This window comes from Zonotrichia leucophrys, chromosome 9 (genome assembly GCF_028769735.1).
Source record: "Zonotrichia leucophrys gambelii isolate GWCS_2022_RI chromosome 9, RI_Zleu_2.0, whole genome shotgun sequence".
Classification (NCBI taxonomy): Eukaryota; Metazoa; Chordata; class Aves; order Passeriformes; family Passerellidae; genus Zonotrichia; species Zonotrichia leucophrys.
This window is the reverse complement of record NC_088179.1, coordinates 6,377,814-6,391,743: the sequence shown is the minus strand read 5'-3', so window position 1 is coordinate 6,391,743 and position 13,930 is coordinate 6,377,814. Positions and strand designations below refer to the sequence as shown.

Below are 13,930 nucleotides of genomic sequence, written 5' to 3'. Positions count from 1 at the left end.
GCTGGACTGGCTGGAGCCACCTGAGTGGTGCCTTTTCCCTAAGAAAATGCTCATGGGACAGAACAGAGGCATAAGCAGCTGGAGTGGGAGGTGCCTGCAGGGCCTGGTTGGCACAGAGCCCATGGACACAGGTGCTGGCCTTTCTCTTTAGAGCCACACATTAGAATGGCCAGGAATAATATTGGGGCTCATAGAACCCTGGGGCTCTTGGTGAATCTGATGTCTTCCTGAAGTTTTTGGACCCAAGCACCCTAAGTGGCAGTCACTGATGCTTCCAGGCTGGTCAGTACTACCATGCTGCTCACACCTCCATCTCAAATGCATTCTTTTATTTCGCCATTTTTTACACACCCTCGGATAATACTCAAAACCTCCTTTAGAAAATATGGTTCCATAGAAGGGATTTTGGTCTGCTTCAGGGCTAAATCTTTAATCTGTTGTGGACCTTATAGTTCCTGGGGACCTGTCACAGCTGTGACACAACTGGAAATTCAGCTTTTGAGGCTCACTTTCCCCCACGGGACATGAGGGCTTCCTGAATTGTTTCAGCCAGAAATGTAGCCACAAAGCACAAAAAGCTTTACTGACTTCTTTATACACACAGGAAATGCAAGTTTTAGCCACAAAAATTCAGCATTGCTCCATTTAGAATATGACAGCCAAAGCTTAAGAAGCATTACAGAGTAAATGACAATTTGGTTTGACTGTTTTAATGGTTTTGCTGCTCATCTTCCTGCTACCACAGCACGCATGAATGAGAGTCACTATTGAGTCCCTCTGTATTGCTTTATCCAAAGAAGGTCAAGAAGAGCTTGGCCCACATTTCAGTGGGCCAGCCTGTGCTGGCTGTGCTACTCTTCTGGGTATGACAGAATGGTTGTGTGCAGCAGAACAAATCCACCTAGCACAGGAGCCTGGAAATACCAACATTGCTACATCAGCTGAGAACTGAAATGGTAGAGAGAGGGCCTGGCCACCAGGCTTGGACACAGGAATTGAAAGGAGTCACTTCCACATGGTCACAGCCAGAATGAGACATTGAAAACAGACATTCATTTACTGGGCAAATCCACAATCTCCTGATAATCTTGCCGCCTTAATTCCTTCCAGGAAAGCTTATAACATGCAAGGAAAAAAACACTCACCAAAATAAGCATTGCCCCAACTAGATCACAAGTGCCTGGGAAGCTGTGCAGCACGAGCAGCTGCAGGACCATGGCAATGACGATCTCCAGGTGCTGCACAGTGCTCACCAGAGCAGGGTGGAACTTGCCCAGGGCATGGTAGACGCCCAGGAAGGCTGCAGTGGAGCACAGGCAGATGGCAAGGAGATAGCTCCAGGTTTCCCCATCCAGTGGGACGATTGGCTCCTGGAGCAGGAACATGGTGGACACTCCCCACACTGTTCCTGTCCAGCTGAAAGTGAACAGCGCTGTCCACATGCTGATGTTGTCTTTGATGGACCTGTAGATTATCATGGAGAGGGCAGTGGTCAGACCAGCCATGACAGTCATGGTATAGCCAAAAGCTTCTTTCCAGGTGCTCAGCAAAGAGTTTTCCTCCTTAACAATGTTGGGGATCATGACCAGACACACCCCGCACACACTGCCCATGACAGTGAGCACGTCTATATAAGCCATTCCTTCATCTATGAGTAGAAAAGCCAGAATGGCACTGAACACCGTGGTGGTGGCCCTCCACATGATGGTCCCATTGCTGGGGGGCACTATGGAGAAGGAGGTGTAGGCACAGGTGATGGAGATGACGTTGCAGACCCCATAGAGGAAGAGCCGGAGCCTGTAGCCTTTGGGGCCGAAGGGAGGCTCGTGGTGGTAGCACACAGCAATGAGGGACAGCACCTGCAGCACCGAGCGGATGAAAATCAGCTCCAGAGATGGCACCTTGGAACGGTCAGAAATTAACCTTGTGATCAGAGCCACACAGCCATGAGCCACGGCAGACCCAAAAAGGACTGCCCACGTTTTCCTGGACTGCAGTACATTTCCTTCAGGAAACTGCTGGGATTCTCCAGCCTCATCAGGTTTTGGCAGTTGTGCTGGCTTGGTGTCTATTGTACCAAAAAAAGTATTTTCTCTCTTTTTCCCATCACTCAGCAATCTTCTCTTAGGATTATCCTCCATAAATACTCCAGTATCTTCATTAACATCCTCACATCCCTCTTCTCCTGGCTGGGGATAATGAGAGGTGTATTTCACTGTTACTGTGTTGGGATGAATTTTCACTCGCTTTTTGACTGGGTATTTTTGGGAAGATGTATCCATTTCCTTAGAGAAATGCCCTGGTCTTGAGAAAAAAAAAAAGGAGATACACTGTTGTTTACTGAATAGTAAAAGATTTATGGATGTAAGCACTTTTAATGTTTACAAGCTATTTTTATCAACCAAATCCAAGTACTAGCAGCCCATTCTTGGTTTTGCTTTAATTTTTTACTGGGTTACTGCTACATACCTTTGATGACTGGGCCATTTGGATCTCCTTAAAAGTCAAAAGCAGCACTTCACTTTAGTCAACTAATTTTTAAGAATAACATATTTTGTCATGCATGGTATACATAATGAATTCTAGTATATTCTAATAAGAAAGTTCTCTTGGTAAGCTCTTTACCCTGTGGTTATGCATTATTGTTAATGGCTTGCCAGTGTTACAGGAGATTACAGGAGAGATTTGGCTGGAGGAGATGACAGAGTAACCCAGGGAAATCGGGAGCACGCCCGGGCAAGTCAGCAGTTTGCATCTGGATAACAACACGTCTTTGAACACAACCGTGACAGTGTTAAAGCCTTCCGTCTCCTCGGGAAGGGCCATTTCCCACTACACAAACAGTGCCTGTGATTCCTGCGGGGTGGGGCACTTGTTCAATAAAGGCAGGAGTACGTCATTGAAATGACTCTTCTCACACCATCTGTGCAGAGCCTTCCAAGAGGCAGCAGGAGCAAGGAAACCTTCCCTGCATTCTCTTCACCCCAGCAAATAAAACCTGTGCAGACCTTACCTGTGACAGAGACATTCGATTCCAAGGCAGAGGGGGAAAGCACCTCTTCATCACCTACATCTTCGATGGGCTATCTAGACAGAAATAACACTTGCTCTCAGCTACCAGCAGGGAAGGTTACAAACATCTCAGCACAAAGTAAAACCCAAGGGAGGCTCAAAGCCCAAACCACTTTAGATGGAGAGAAAGCAATCAGTGGCATCTTGTCAAAACCACTCCTCAGCCATCTCCCGGAATTACCGAGGGAGCTGATCCAAAGAACAAGTGGTGGCTTGTGAGCATAAGGCTCCTGCAGCTCGACAACAAACCAATCCAGCCTCCCGTGCCTGCTGTGCTGCCCCAGGGGCTGCAGAGGACAGGGAGCCCAGGGGGACCCATCCTCCCTGCCCGGAGCTCCCCGCTCTGGAGCCGAGCCCCGGCAGCAGCAGCAGCAGCTTGGCCTCTGCGCTGGCCCCCAGGGGGGACAGCAGCGTCCCTGGGGGTCCTGTGCTGCAAGACCACAGCTTCTGGACTGGGCTGAAGGGCAGGACAGCAGATTGGCACGGAGAACACCGGGCTAAAGGCAGTGGTAAAGTGCGGGCAGTAGTTCCTCACAGAAACACTGAAAATACCGCGGCCAGCTTCAGCCTTGGCATTCTCTGTGCTTGTGATCTGTGACAGCCAAGCACTGCCTGCGGCTCCGGCAAATTAATTTACATGAGAATGGGACAGTCTGCCTTTTCCCTCACAGGCTGAGTGTTCATTAACCCCCTGCTACACCCAACTGAGCTGCGGCCGACTCCTGCTCTCCTCGGAGGGGACACGGGCAGGCACCGGTCCGAGCTCGGGGGGAAGCAGCAGCACCAGCTTGGACCTGCACAGGTGCCAGGGCTGAGGACTCTCTCGAGTCCCCTCGTCGCTCAGGAGGCCTTGCCCAGCACTGCTGATCACGTTTTTGTGCTGCAGCCCCAGGGCCAGAGCCCCCCAGCACGGTGAGGAGCATTCCGAGTGTCCATGGGCAGCTTGCTGGGCAAGGAACCTGGGAACGAGCAGATGAACGCCAGCGAGAGTAAACAGAGCTGGGTACCAGCTGTGCTAGCGGGCACTTCAAACAACACACCAACATCTACCAACACCTGCCAGAAATCTGCCCCAGGCTCACCTGCTACCTTCACTTTTCCTTCAGTTAAACCATTCATTTCCGAATCTTAACATGCAAATGCAAACCGCACCGAATGAGCCCAGGAAGGCAGTGATTTTCACCTGCACAGCTTTTCCTACCTAGCATTTCATTGTGTTACAATCCACAGTTTTGCCTTGCAGCCTTAAAAAAATGAAGACTTTCTTGCTTTAAGGCACAACATACTGGATCGTGAATAAAATAAATGGGAGGAAAAGAAGACAAAAGCGGACAACAGGAATTATTATTAGATTGACAGCAGGCCACTGGGCAAACTCATTAGTTTCCTTAAGAAACAGCTGAGTAAATACTGCAACTGTTCCTGAAAACAAAACCAAAACAGCTCATTTGTTACTATGAGCATACAACAGTAACTTTCTTGGTTCCTGGCTTTAGATTACATTTTCTTTCAACAAATAGTTGCAAATTCAACATAACAGTTTCGAATGTGGCACTGGACCTGTGCAATGTATTCAGGGATCCCTCTGGAGGAAAACAATAGATGGTGAGTGTGTAGCTCAAAATGGCTGTTCTGCACAGAGCTGCTCAGCTGGGAACCAGAACACTTGGGAGTCTGGAAAGTGGAAGGGCAAACACGTGTGAAAGGCAGGAGATGGGAAGCAATAAAGAACAAAAAAATAAATAACAGGAATGCTTTGCCCAAATTTTCATTTTCCCAACTGAATACTGAGTGTATGACAAATGGAATGCCAATCCTCCCAGAGTACATTTGTTTGTAGTCTTTGGTGACCTCACTTCTTAACCAGTGAGATTTTCTATGGAGACTGAGTTTAGGGCATATCCCAGATCCATTATGTGTGTCCCTGACACAAATTTAAAATAGACAGAAATCAGCACAGCCTATACAGACAACTTGCTACTTCTCTTTCTGCTCATGCCTTTTGTGGAAATGATATGAACTTTTTATTTTTCCTTCATATCTGGAAACTTAACATGGCTTATTTGCATTTTGTATTAAAAACACAAGTTGATTTCGAATCAAGTTTAATACAAGGCTGAAGATGAAGCACTATGCAAAAATTCTCAAGTTACATAACAAACATTCCCAATTCTGCCTGGGACACTCATTTAATTTACTAGCTCATTGAAATCACTGACTGCAAAGTGTGAATCCAGTTTTCCCTAGTGGAACAAATAACAAATGGAGATGAAATAAATGGCACAGATCATTGATAGAATACAAACCATGATTTCTTTTAGAAGAAAAAAACCTGAATACTCCCCTCCCTCCTTTCCTGAACCAGTGCAAGTGCTGGTTAGCTGGATACAAATGGGTGATGATTAGCTGCCCCCTGATTGCAGGGAGTGGGAGCCTGAACTCTCCTCCTGTGCCTGAAGGAATGAGGGCTTTGAGGTCTGGTGATCCTAACCACCAATCTCGAATAAACTCACAAAAAAAATTTCTCTGATCTTCTGCCAGATTGGTTAAAGTCAGTCAGGCTACTGAAGTGTTATTATGGAAGACTTACAGATGTGGCAGTTCCAGGCAGGGGTATGGAGTTGGGAATAAGTCAGCTACCCCTGCTTTCTGAAAGACAGGCTCCATGGGAAGGCTCCTTTCCCTCTTCTGTGGAAAATTCCCCAATCCTGACCAGATCAGGCTGAAACTACCAGAGGGCTGTGAGCAGTCTCTACAGGATAACTACAGACAGACAATTCTCCCTGAACATCACACAAAGGGAACACCCACCCCTGGAAACCCACAGAACTGACTGAACTCGTGCCACCTTCTCTAAGCACATGTGTGCACTGACTTCCCAGCATAAGGGATTTTGTTTTGATTCCTTATCAGGTGCAGGAAAATCTCCTGAAGTCCTGTTTCAGCACTATTAAACTACCGGGAGATCTTCAGTGTTTCATACTTCAGGCAACTGCATAAGCCAAGGGATCTACACTCAGGTGGTGTATGAGTACCTTTATCTTTTTAGCCAGATTGACATAAATCAATTTGATTAAAAATACATTCCAAGAGACTCAAGTCTTTATTAAAATTTAATGAATAGCAAAAGGTATTTAAGAAAATGAAGAAGCAATTACATGAAAGGAGTTTTCAGCACTTAAGCACAAGAGCAAGCATTATACACAAACCAACAAACCAGTATCCCGTGTCTTCAAATTAATTGAGTTACATCTAGCAGCACTGCCTGAAGGAAGAGCCAGTACAACCTTCACTGAATACAAATACAAACCCTACACTGAAGTCCCATGAGTTGTCAGTACATTTCTGATAATATTTTGCTACTCAAAAAACAACCTCTATTTGTGCTAGCTCACTGAAGCAACCTCATTTGATGGGATATACCTTTAATTCTCCTTGCTTTCTCTATACTCTTGCTGAATATGGGCTCCATCTGCAGCCATTTCCATGAAAAAGTACTATTTTCTAATTTCTCCATTCATGCCTGTTGCCTGCTGCAGCTTCTACCTCTGCAGCATGAACACTTGCATCAAGTGATTTTGAGAGAACAGCCACTTTGACTGCAAACTTCCCATTCCAAAACCCCTTATCTGAGCAAACCCCTTCAGACAGCAATTCCAGGCACAGGGGGAGAGAACAGAGAATTCACTAACACTGAAATACAGCACAGGAAAACAGCTCAGTTAGATGTAAGAAAGGTTTTAAGAGGTACATTACAATGGAGTGAAGCACGAGACGGCACCTTCGGTCCATGGCAGCAGATGACAGGTCGAGATTAGAGATCCCTCACTCACTGCTTTGGATCTTCTCCCAGCAACCTGCGCCCCCCGTTAGCCAGCGGTGCGTGCGGGGTGTGCAGGAGGGGACAGTCGCCCGCAAAGCGACCGAGCTCGGGAGCGCTGCGAGGAGGGCGGCACCAATCGCGATGGCAACTGTCGCCGATAAGAGGGCACTCGTCAGAGGACGCAGGGCGTCTCCATGGGAACCCCGGCGCGGCTGCAGGAAGCCCCTCCGGGCAGCAGCGGGCGGAGGGCGGTGGCTGCCCGGGCTCGGTCCCCGCCGTGCCGCGCCCTCCGTGACCGCCCCCGCCGTGGCGGGGAGCGCGGGCCCCGCTGGGCCCCAGGCGCATCACTGCCAGGCACATCACAGCCACCGCCCTGGCGCCGGGGGCGCGCCCGCCGAGGGCCGGCCGCGGGCTGGGGAGGCGCTCCGGCCAGGCTGGGCCCTCGCCCCTGTTCTGTCGCGACAGTCAGGACCCCCTTCCCCCACCCGTGTCCCTGTCCCCGCCGCTTCACTGTGCCCGAGTCTGTGCCCTGCCCCCGCTCTGTCGTGACAGACTCCCCCGCCGCGGTGCCCGTGTCCCCGCCGGCTCTATCGCGACAGTCGCCCCCCGCCGGGCGGTGTTTGCGGGCACGCGGCGCACGCGCGGCCGTTTCCGCGCGAAAGACGTTTTCCCGCGTGCCGCGAGCGCCGGGGCGGGGCCGCTTCCCCTCGTACCCGCCCCTTCCTCTGCGCGCGGCGCGGTCGCGCGGCGGCGCGGGGCCGGGCGCGCGCGGTGCGGCGACGCGGGCGGCAGGGGGCGCTGCGCGCCCGGCGCGCGGGGCGGCTGCGCCGTGGCGGGTCGGAAATGCCGCCAGGTGGCGGTTTAGGATCGCGGCCCCGCTGAGCCCCGCGCGGGCCCCGCCAGCGCCGCCGCCCCGGCCCCGGCCCGCGCCCGCCGGACCCCGCGCGCCGCCGCCGCTCCCGCAGCGCTCCCGGGGCGCTCCCGGGGCGCCGCCGCGGCGCGGCCCGAGGTGAGCGCGGCGCGCGGGGAGGGAGCGCGCGGGAGGCGCCGATCCAAGATGGAGGCGCGAGGGGCGGGGGCAGCGGGGCCGGGGCCGCTCGCTCGCTCGCTCGGTCTCCGCGGCGGCCGGGCCGGGAGCGGGCGCTGCCCGTGCGAGGAGAGAGGAGAAGGGGAGGGGAGGGAAGAGGAGGCGGCGCGGGGCGGGGCGGCTCCTGCCGGAGCAACGGGTCCCCCGGGCGCGGCGCTCTTCGCCGCCATCTCATTGTCCCCGCCGGGGCTTTGCCGGGGGCGCGGGGCCGAGCCGGGCCGGCCTCCCCCGCCGCAGGGCCTGCGCCCCGCTCCGGGTGGTGGCGGCCGCGGCGGGCCTGTGGGGGCGACGGGGGATGCTCGGGCGGAGCGGGGGTGGCGCTTCCGCCGCGCGGGGCTCGGTGGCGGCGGCCCCCGGCCGGCCCCGGGCGGCGGCGGAGGAGGGAAAGTTCCGGGAGCCGGTGGGCGGCCCGACCCGCCTTTGGCCCGGCCCGGCCCGGCCCGCCGCCGGGACCCAGCCCACGGGAGCGCCCGGGCCGCCCGAGCCCCTGGCCGGGATCCAGGGGGGCCAGGCCGGGGTGCAGCCCCGGGGCCGGGGACCCCCGCCCGCCGCTCCTGTTGCTCATCCCCGAGTTTGCAGTGCGGTGGCACCGGGGCGAGCGGCCGCCCCTCGGCCGGCCCGGGGGACAGAACCGTGTCACGCAGCCGTGGGGCTGCCCCGTGCTTCAAATGGGAAAAGCAGCGCGCCGAGCCCCGGGGATGGCGGGAGCGGAGCCGGGATCCGGCGATCCGCGGCTCCGGGAGCAGCCAAGTGCAGGCAGTGCCTTGTGGCCGGGGCTGCGAGCGGGGGAGAGGCACAAAACCGGGCTGGGGTCCTGCCCTGTTGGGCTCAGACACAGCAAAGGTTGTGCTTGGAGCAGTGGAAGGCTTTGGTGCTGGGTGCTGGTCACTTGGCCCATCCTGGTTAGTGGTGGACAGCTGCACTCTGCTTCCCTGTGTTCCTGGGATGGAACAGGGAGTGCGAGCAGTGGCTGGGAGGAAGCTCGACTTGGGAAAAAGAAAATAGTTGTAGTATCCATGGAGAAACTTAAAGGGACATGACTGCCAATACCAGTGTCAAAAACTTAGTTTCTGGGAAGACAGTGTGAGTTTAATTAAACTGAATTGAGCTGCTTTGTAAGTATTGATTATTTCAGTTGCATTTCACACAATTTTGTAGCCGTGTAGAGTTAGTCTAGTGAAAGCCTCTATTGTTGAGGTTGCTGAGGAATGAAAAACCTTCTCCAGATCACACCACCAATGCAAGTGTTACTAAACTGTGTCCTGTGTTTGGTGGGATAGATGACATTAATATTTGGGTTCAGTAACTTTTCCATGTTATTACACTAGTGAAAAAGGAGAGGTGTGAGAGAAGGATCCATGCAAATTCTTTGGATCCACAGCAGTTTGGTCTTGCCTAGTGCTGTAGCAAGGTTATTTGATGAATGTGCAGTGTAACCCATCCACCCCTGAAGAAATCAATGGGCCACAAGGCAGTGTGCAGGTTGTCTGTCAAAAGGTGTTCTGACCATGTGAAGAAGTTCTTCCTGTTACAAAATTAGAAGCCAGTTTGTTCTTTCTTTATGATTTTTTTTTCTTTCTGACTCAACTGTGATGACTTTTTGTTGGAAAGCCTGAGAAAATAGGGGTGCAGAGGGTTTTGAAATGACACACTAACCCGTGATGCAGCAGGATTTCCTTGTGAGCAGGAGCTGACTTCAGGGCTGTGATTAATCTGAGAGGATGTAACTGTTACTGACTGCTCAACAGAGAGTGTGCAGTTGAAATTCTGTGTTGCTGCTGCTGATGGACACATGGATTTACATCAGTGAGAGTGGGTAGTGGGAATGAAGCTGGGTGAAAAATTAATGCCAGTTCTGGAGGTTGGGAGCACTTCATCCATCTAGAGCCCCTGTGTCCTGGGGACTGCAGTCCACAGCCTCTGGTGCTTCCTAACATTTCCCCAAGTGCTGGAGGTGACTGGTTCACTGAGGGCCAGCATTTCTGGCCGAATGTCCCAGCCAGGATGCTGTGGTCTGAAGTTGTGAGGGCAGCTGGAGCCCTGCTGCTGGAGCCCTGTGCCCGGGGTCTCTGAGCTTGTCACCTCCTGTCCCCGTCCACAGCCTGCCCTTCATGGTGTGCAGACTTGGACGAGACTTCTTCTGCAACTGCAGTGCACTTTGGAGAGTGGAGAAGGTTTGTGAACAATGTTATAGCTCATACTTGGATGCAATGACAAAATTTGTTCCTTGGGGTAGTCAGAAACTCAGCAAGTGAATATTTTTCATTTGAAAGAACAAAATGTACCTCGAGTTTATGCTGGTGACTGTGGAATCTCTCATTTCTTTCTCTTGGTTGTAAAGACATGCCCTGGTACAATTTGGCTAAATACTGGTCATTTAAATAACATTTTAGTGGGCAAGTGAGCCCATAGAAGTGTAAGGATGCAGTGAGAGAAATGCTGAATTGTGATGACTTTCTAAGAAGAGTCCATTTAGTGGGATGAGAACATGCCTTTATGGTAATATTGTGGTTTGTTTGCTGGTAATGTGCACAAAAGCCTCTCACACCCTGCTGAGAATTCCAGAGTGCCAGATCTGTAATTACCACAAGACGTACTGAAAGAGGCAAACTGCTGAAGTTGTGCAGGGATGTGAAAGCCAGAATTCCACTGCAGCACTGCTGAATGGGTGATTGGCCTCTCTGGGATCTCCCCATGCTGCACCTTGGAGTTCTGGGATGAGGCTCTGGCTTCTGCTTGCAGTCAGAGCCAGAAGGTGATGCTGAATCTGGTGCCAAGATAAGGGAATGCCTTATCTCAATTTGCTCTATTGACTTCAGGACTTAAAATGCCAGCCCATGTCTGCAAGATACTTCCTGCTTTCTCTAAAGTTTTGGGGGTTTACTTGTAGTCACTCTCATTTATCAGTGGAGCTCTGAAGCTCCAGTTGCAGATTGTCATCTCTGGCTTGCAAAGCCACTGTGTGTGCTCATTCTGGCTAAAACCAGAAAGGACTAGAGTTGGTTTTTGTTCTTGGAGAAGAAAGGGAAATCCTACAAGGTTTTGAGTTCATTAGCTGATAATTGTTTTGTTGTTTCTGCCCGTGGCATCCAGGGATATGCAGTATTTTGCTTTTCCATAGTGATGTAATTTTGTTGGTTTGGGTGTTCAATATGTGATCAGAACACAGAAACCTATTTCTTTGTTCCCTTAGAAAATATGTGGTTTAGAGAGTGTTATTATGACCTCTTGCAACTTTTCAGTCTGAAAAACACTTTCAAAAATAAGTGTTGTTTTGTGAAGGTGCGCTCTGATTTTTTTTAAAGGCAGACCTCACCTTCAGTGTTAAGGGAAGGAACTGCAGAGGGAATGTTGTCCTTAGTTGTGATTTTGTAGCAATGTGCTAATTTAATTTCTGATATGTCCTGTTGGAAGTCTGACTGTATGCAATGGTGCAGTATTTTGTGTCACTGAGAGAACGCCCAGGAGCTCAGGTGCTCTCCCTGTGGTTTGAAGGATCCCTGCTCCTGGCTTTGCCAGCTTTGCCACATTTCCTCATTTGCATCCCTGCAGGCATTTTTAGTTTGGAAAATGCTTTTAAATAATAACAGTGTGCTTGAGATAGCAGGATGCCTCCAACAAGATCCATCAGGGCCCAAAGTGTCACCTGTGTCCTGTTCTGAGCTGTAGGTGTGACATGGACTTGGTAAATTTGGTAACTCTGCCTTAATTTTGGAATATCTGTGGAGTAAATGCCTATTTATAACTGCAGGTAATTCCATATGAAGTACAAGGAGTGAGATAGGAGGTTTTTCATGCCTTCAGGCCCCTGACTTTGGCAGGTGCTGCTCTCTTTGCTCAGAGCTGGGAGCACTGGCTGGCCAAAGCCACCAGCACCCAGTCCCTGAGCTGCTGCTCATCCTGCCCAGAGGGAATTTGGGTCTGCAAAAACACAAAAAGGCTGCACATGGTTTGGTGGGACAGGCTCTCAGCCACAGTTGTCAGCATTCTCAGACATGAGAGTGGGAGTGTGTTGTGAGCTCCAATCACACAGATATTAATAATTTATTTCACAATTAGGAGCAGAAGGTGGAATTCTTAAGCCTGTCCCCCTTCAGCTGGAGGGCAGGCTGTTTCAGGTGGTTCCCAAAGTAATGTTTTACTAGAAAGCAGCGTGGGGGAACATCCAGCCAACTGTTCCTTGCTGTGCAAGGTTTCAGCAGCAGATATGTTATTTATTCTATAAATAAATCTAGTGAGTTTATATTCTGTAACTCTACAAATAGCAGACTTGTATTATATTGGCAGATTAGCTGAATGAAAGCAGTGTTGACAGATTGTTCAGCTCATAGGAAAAAGGTATTTCTTTGGAGAGTTACTTAGGATTATCCTGTGTGTCAGAAATGTTTCTAAATGTCAACTAATTTTTTACAATAAAATAATAAAAATCAAACCAATTAATCTTGAATACATGTGGAGGTGTTTTTTGAAACCAAAATCCAATAACAAGCTGAGTATCTGTTTGCTCTCCCCCACATGAGGGTTTCTCTCTCTCCTTTTAGGGTTAGAATCCCCAAGGACCTGGAAGATACCAACATGTTTGTGTTTATAAGTGGAAAATGAAACTTCATTTGCCAACGGGTAATGAATTCCACCTTAAGTGCATGCTCAGTGTGCCAGTTTTGCATTGTTAATTTCTGGATCTGTTCATTCAGACCACATGAGCTGCTTGCTGCCAGTGGAATTGCTCAAGATGGTTGAGCTGCTCTGCCAGGCAGCCTCAGCTGAGAGGAATCTGTGTCTCCACAGCTGTACAGCTCTCCCTTCCCTTTGTGCTGCTGCCTTGACCTTCCCTGGAGCTCAATTCCCCACCTGGAATTCAAACTGCTCTGCTTGGGAGGGAGGTGTTTGTGCCCAATGAGTGAATCCAGTCAGGCTGTCAGAGTCAGGAGGTGACAGAGCTGATCCAAGGTCAGTGGCAGGAATACTTCTGAGGAAAAATGGTCCTGGAGATGGGGATCCTTCAGCTGAGAGGTTCAGGTTGGCCCAGCTGTGCTGGCTGTGGGTGTTGAGCTTGGAGCCCACTGCTCTGTGCACAGCTGGGATTCTGTGGGTGACTCTGACCCCCCGAGTGCCCCTGCCAGCCCTGCTCTCTGCAGCCTTTGTGCTTCCCTTCCTCGGGCTGCTCCTCCCTGCCAGAGTAGCCTGGAGCCATCAGCACCTTGCTGGCATTCTGTTCCACATGGAAGGGTCCCAGCGCGGCCTCCAGCTCGCTCATGGTGTCGTGGGCTTGTGTGGGTTGGCAGGGACCTCACAGAGCACCTTGGGGACTCCTGGTGCCCTGCATTCCTTGGACTCCCCTGGGCCTCCTGTGGAGTTGGAGATGAGCCCTGGGTTTGCTCTTTGTCTCCTGTCTCCTCACCAGGTAACCTGTCCCTGCCAGGGCTCTTGTTGCCATGGCAGCCTCATTTCTTTAAGGGCCTTTTCTGAAGAATCTTGTTAAATGTCTCCAGGAAATTAAAGCAGCCTTTGTGAGGTACAGTCCACTGGTGTAAGGGAGGCCTTGTGAGAAATCCTGTAGATTTGTGGAACTTGACTTTTTTATACAAAAGGAAGGTTGATTTCCCTGTCTGATGCTGTAGTTTATTTAGTTGCCTGCAGGTCTATTTTCTAGAATGGTTTCTACTAAATTAGGCTCACTAGACTAACAGAGTGTTAGGTGAGAGAGTGAACATAACTATAAATTATGTTCAAGAGTAAGCACTGCTTCAAGCAGTAGAGTTTTATTTTGAAGGCTGCTTTCTTCTGGTTCACTTATGTGGCTTCTTTGGTGTCTGATAGTTTTGTTTTCCCCACATCCTTATCCTTACTTTAATAGGACATTGCTTGTGGGAGAGGAATTAAACATCTCTCTTCTAAGAAATGAATATTTTTGACAATAGAGAGGTACTTACATATTTTGGGATCCC

The 13,930-nt window shown here is 50.7% G+C and overlaps 2 protein-coding genes across 8 annotated transcripts in view; one reads left to right on the top strand and one right to left on the bottom strand.

Annotated features, from left to right (window-relative positions):
• Window positions 1-556: 556 nt before the first annotated feature.
• SLC35G2 (solute carrier family 35 member G2) lies at window positions 557-7,244 on the bottom strand. 5 transcript variants are annotated; one of them, XM_064721599.1, is made up of 3 exons: window positions 6,854-7,152; window positions 3,014-3,087; window positions 557-2,304 (listed from the first exon to the last, which is right to left on the bottom strand). In XM_064721599.1, exon 3 carries the CDS (start codon window positions 2,280-2,282, stop codon window positions 1,053-1,055), a length of 1,230 nt encoding a protein of 409 aa, XP_064577669.1. In that variant the 5' UTR covers window positions 2,283-2,304; window positions 3,014-3,087; window positions 6,854-7,152; the 3' UTR covers window positions 557-1,052. The 5 variants fall into 5 exon arrangements, with proteins under 5 accessions (XP_064577669.1, XP_064577668.1, XP_064577670.1 ...); XM_064721598.1 differs by having other exon boundaries at window positions 559-2,304; window positions 6,829-7,244; XM_064721600.1 differs by lacking the exon at window positions 6,854-7,152 and adding an exon at window positions 5,663-5,834 and having other exon boundaries at window positions 559-2,304.
• A 561-nt stretch (window positions 7,245-7,805) lies between these two features.
• Window positions 7,806-13,930, top strand: part of STAG1 (STAG1 cohesin complex component) — a 151,510-nt gene continuing 145,385 nt past the window's right edge. Inside the window, exon 1 of one of the 3 annotated variants that reach the window (XM_064721164.1) lies at window positions 7,806-7,904. The gene's annotated coding sequence lies outside the window, so the exon portion shown is untranslated. Of the gene's footprint in view, window positions 7,905-9,569; window positions 10,157-12,545; window positions 12,603-13,930 lie in introns of those variants that run through there. The other 2 variants (XM_064721165.1, XM_064721166.1) reach the window with 2 other exon arrangements.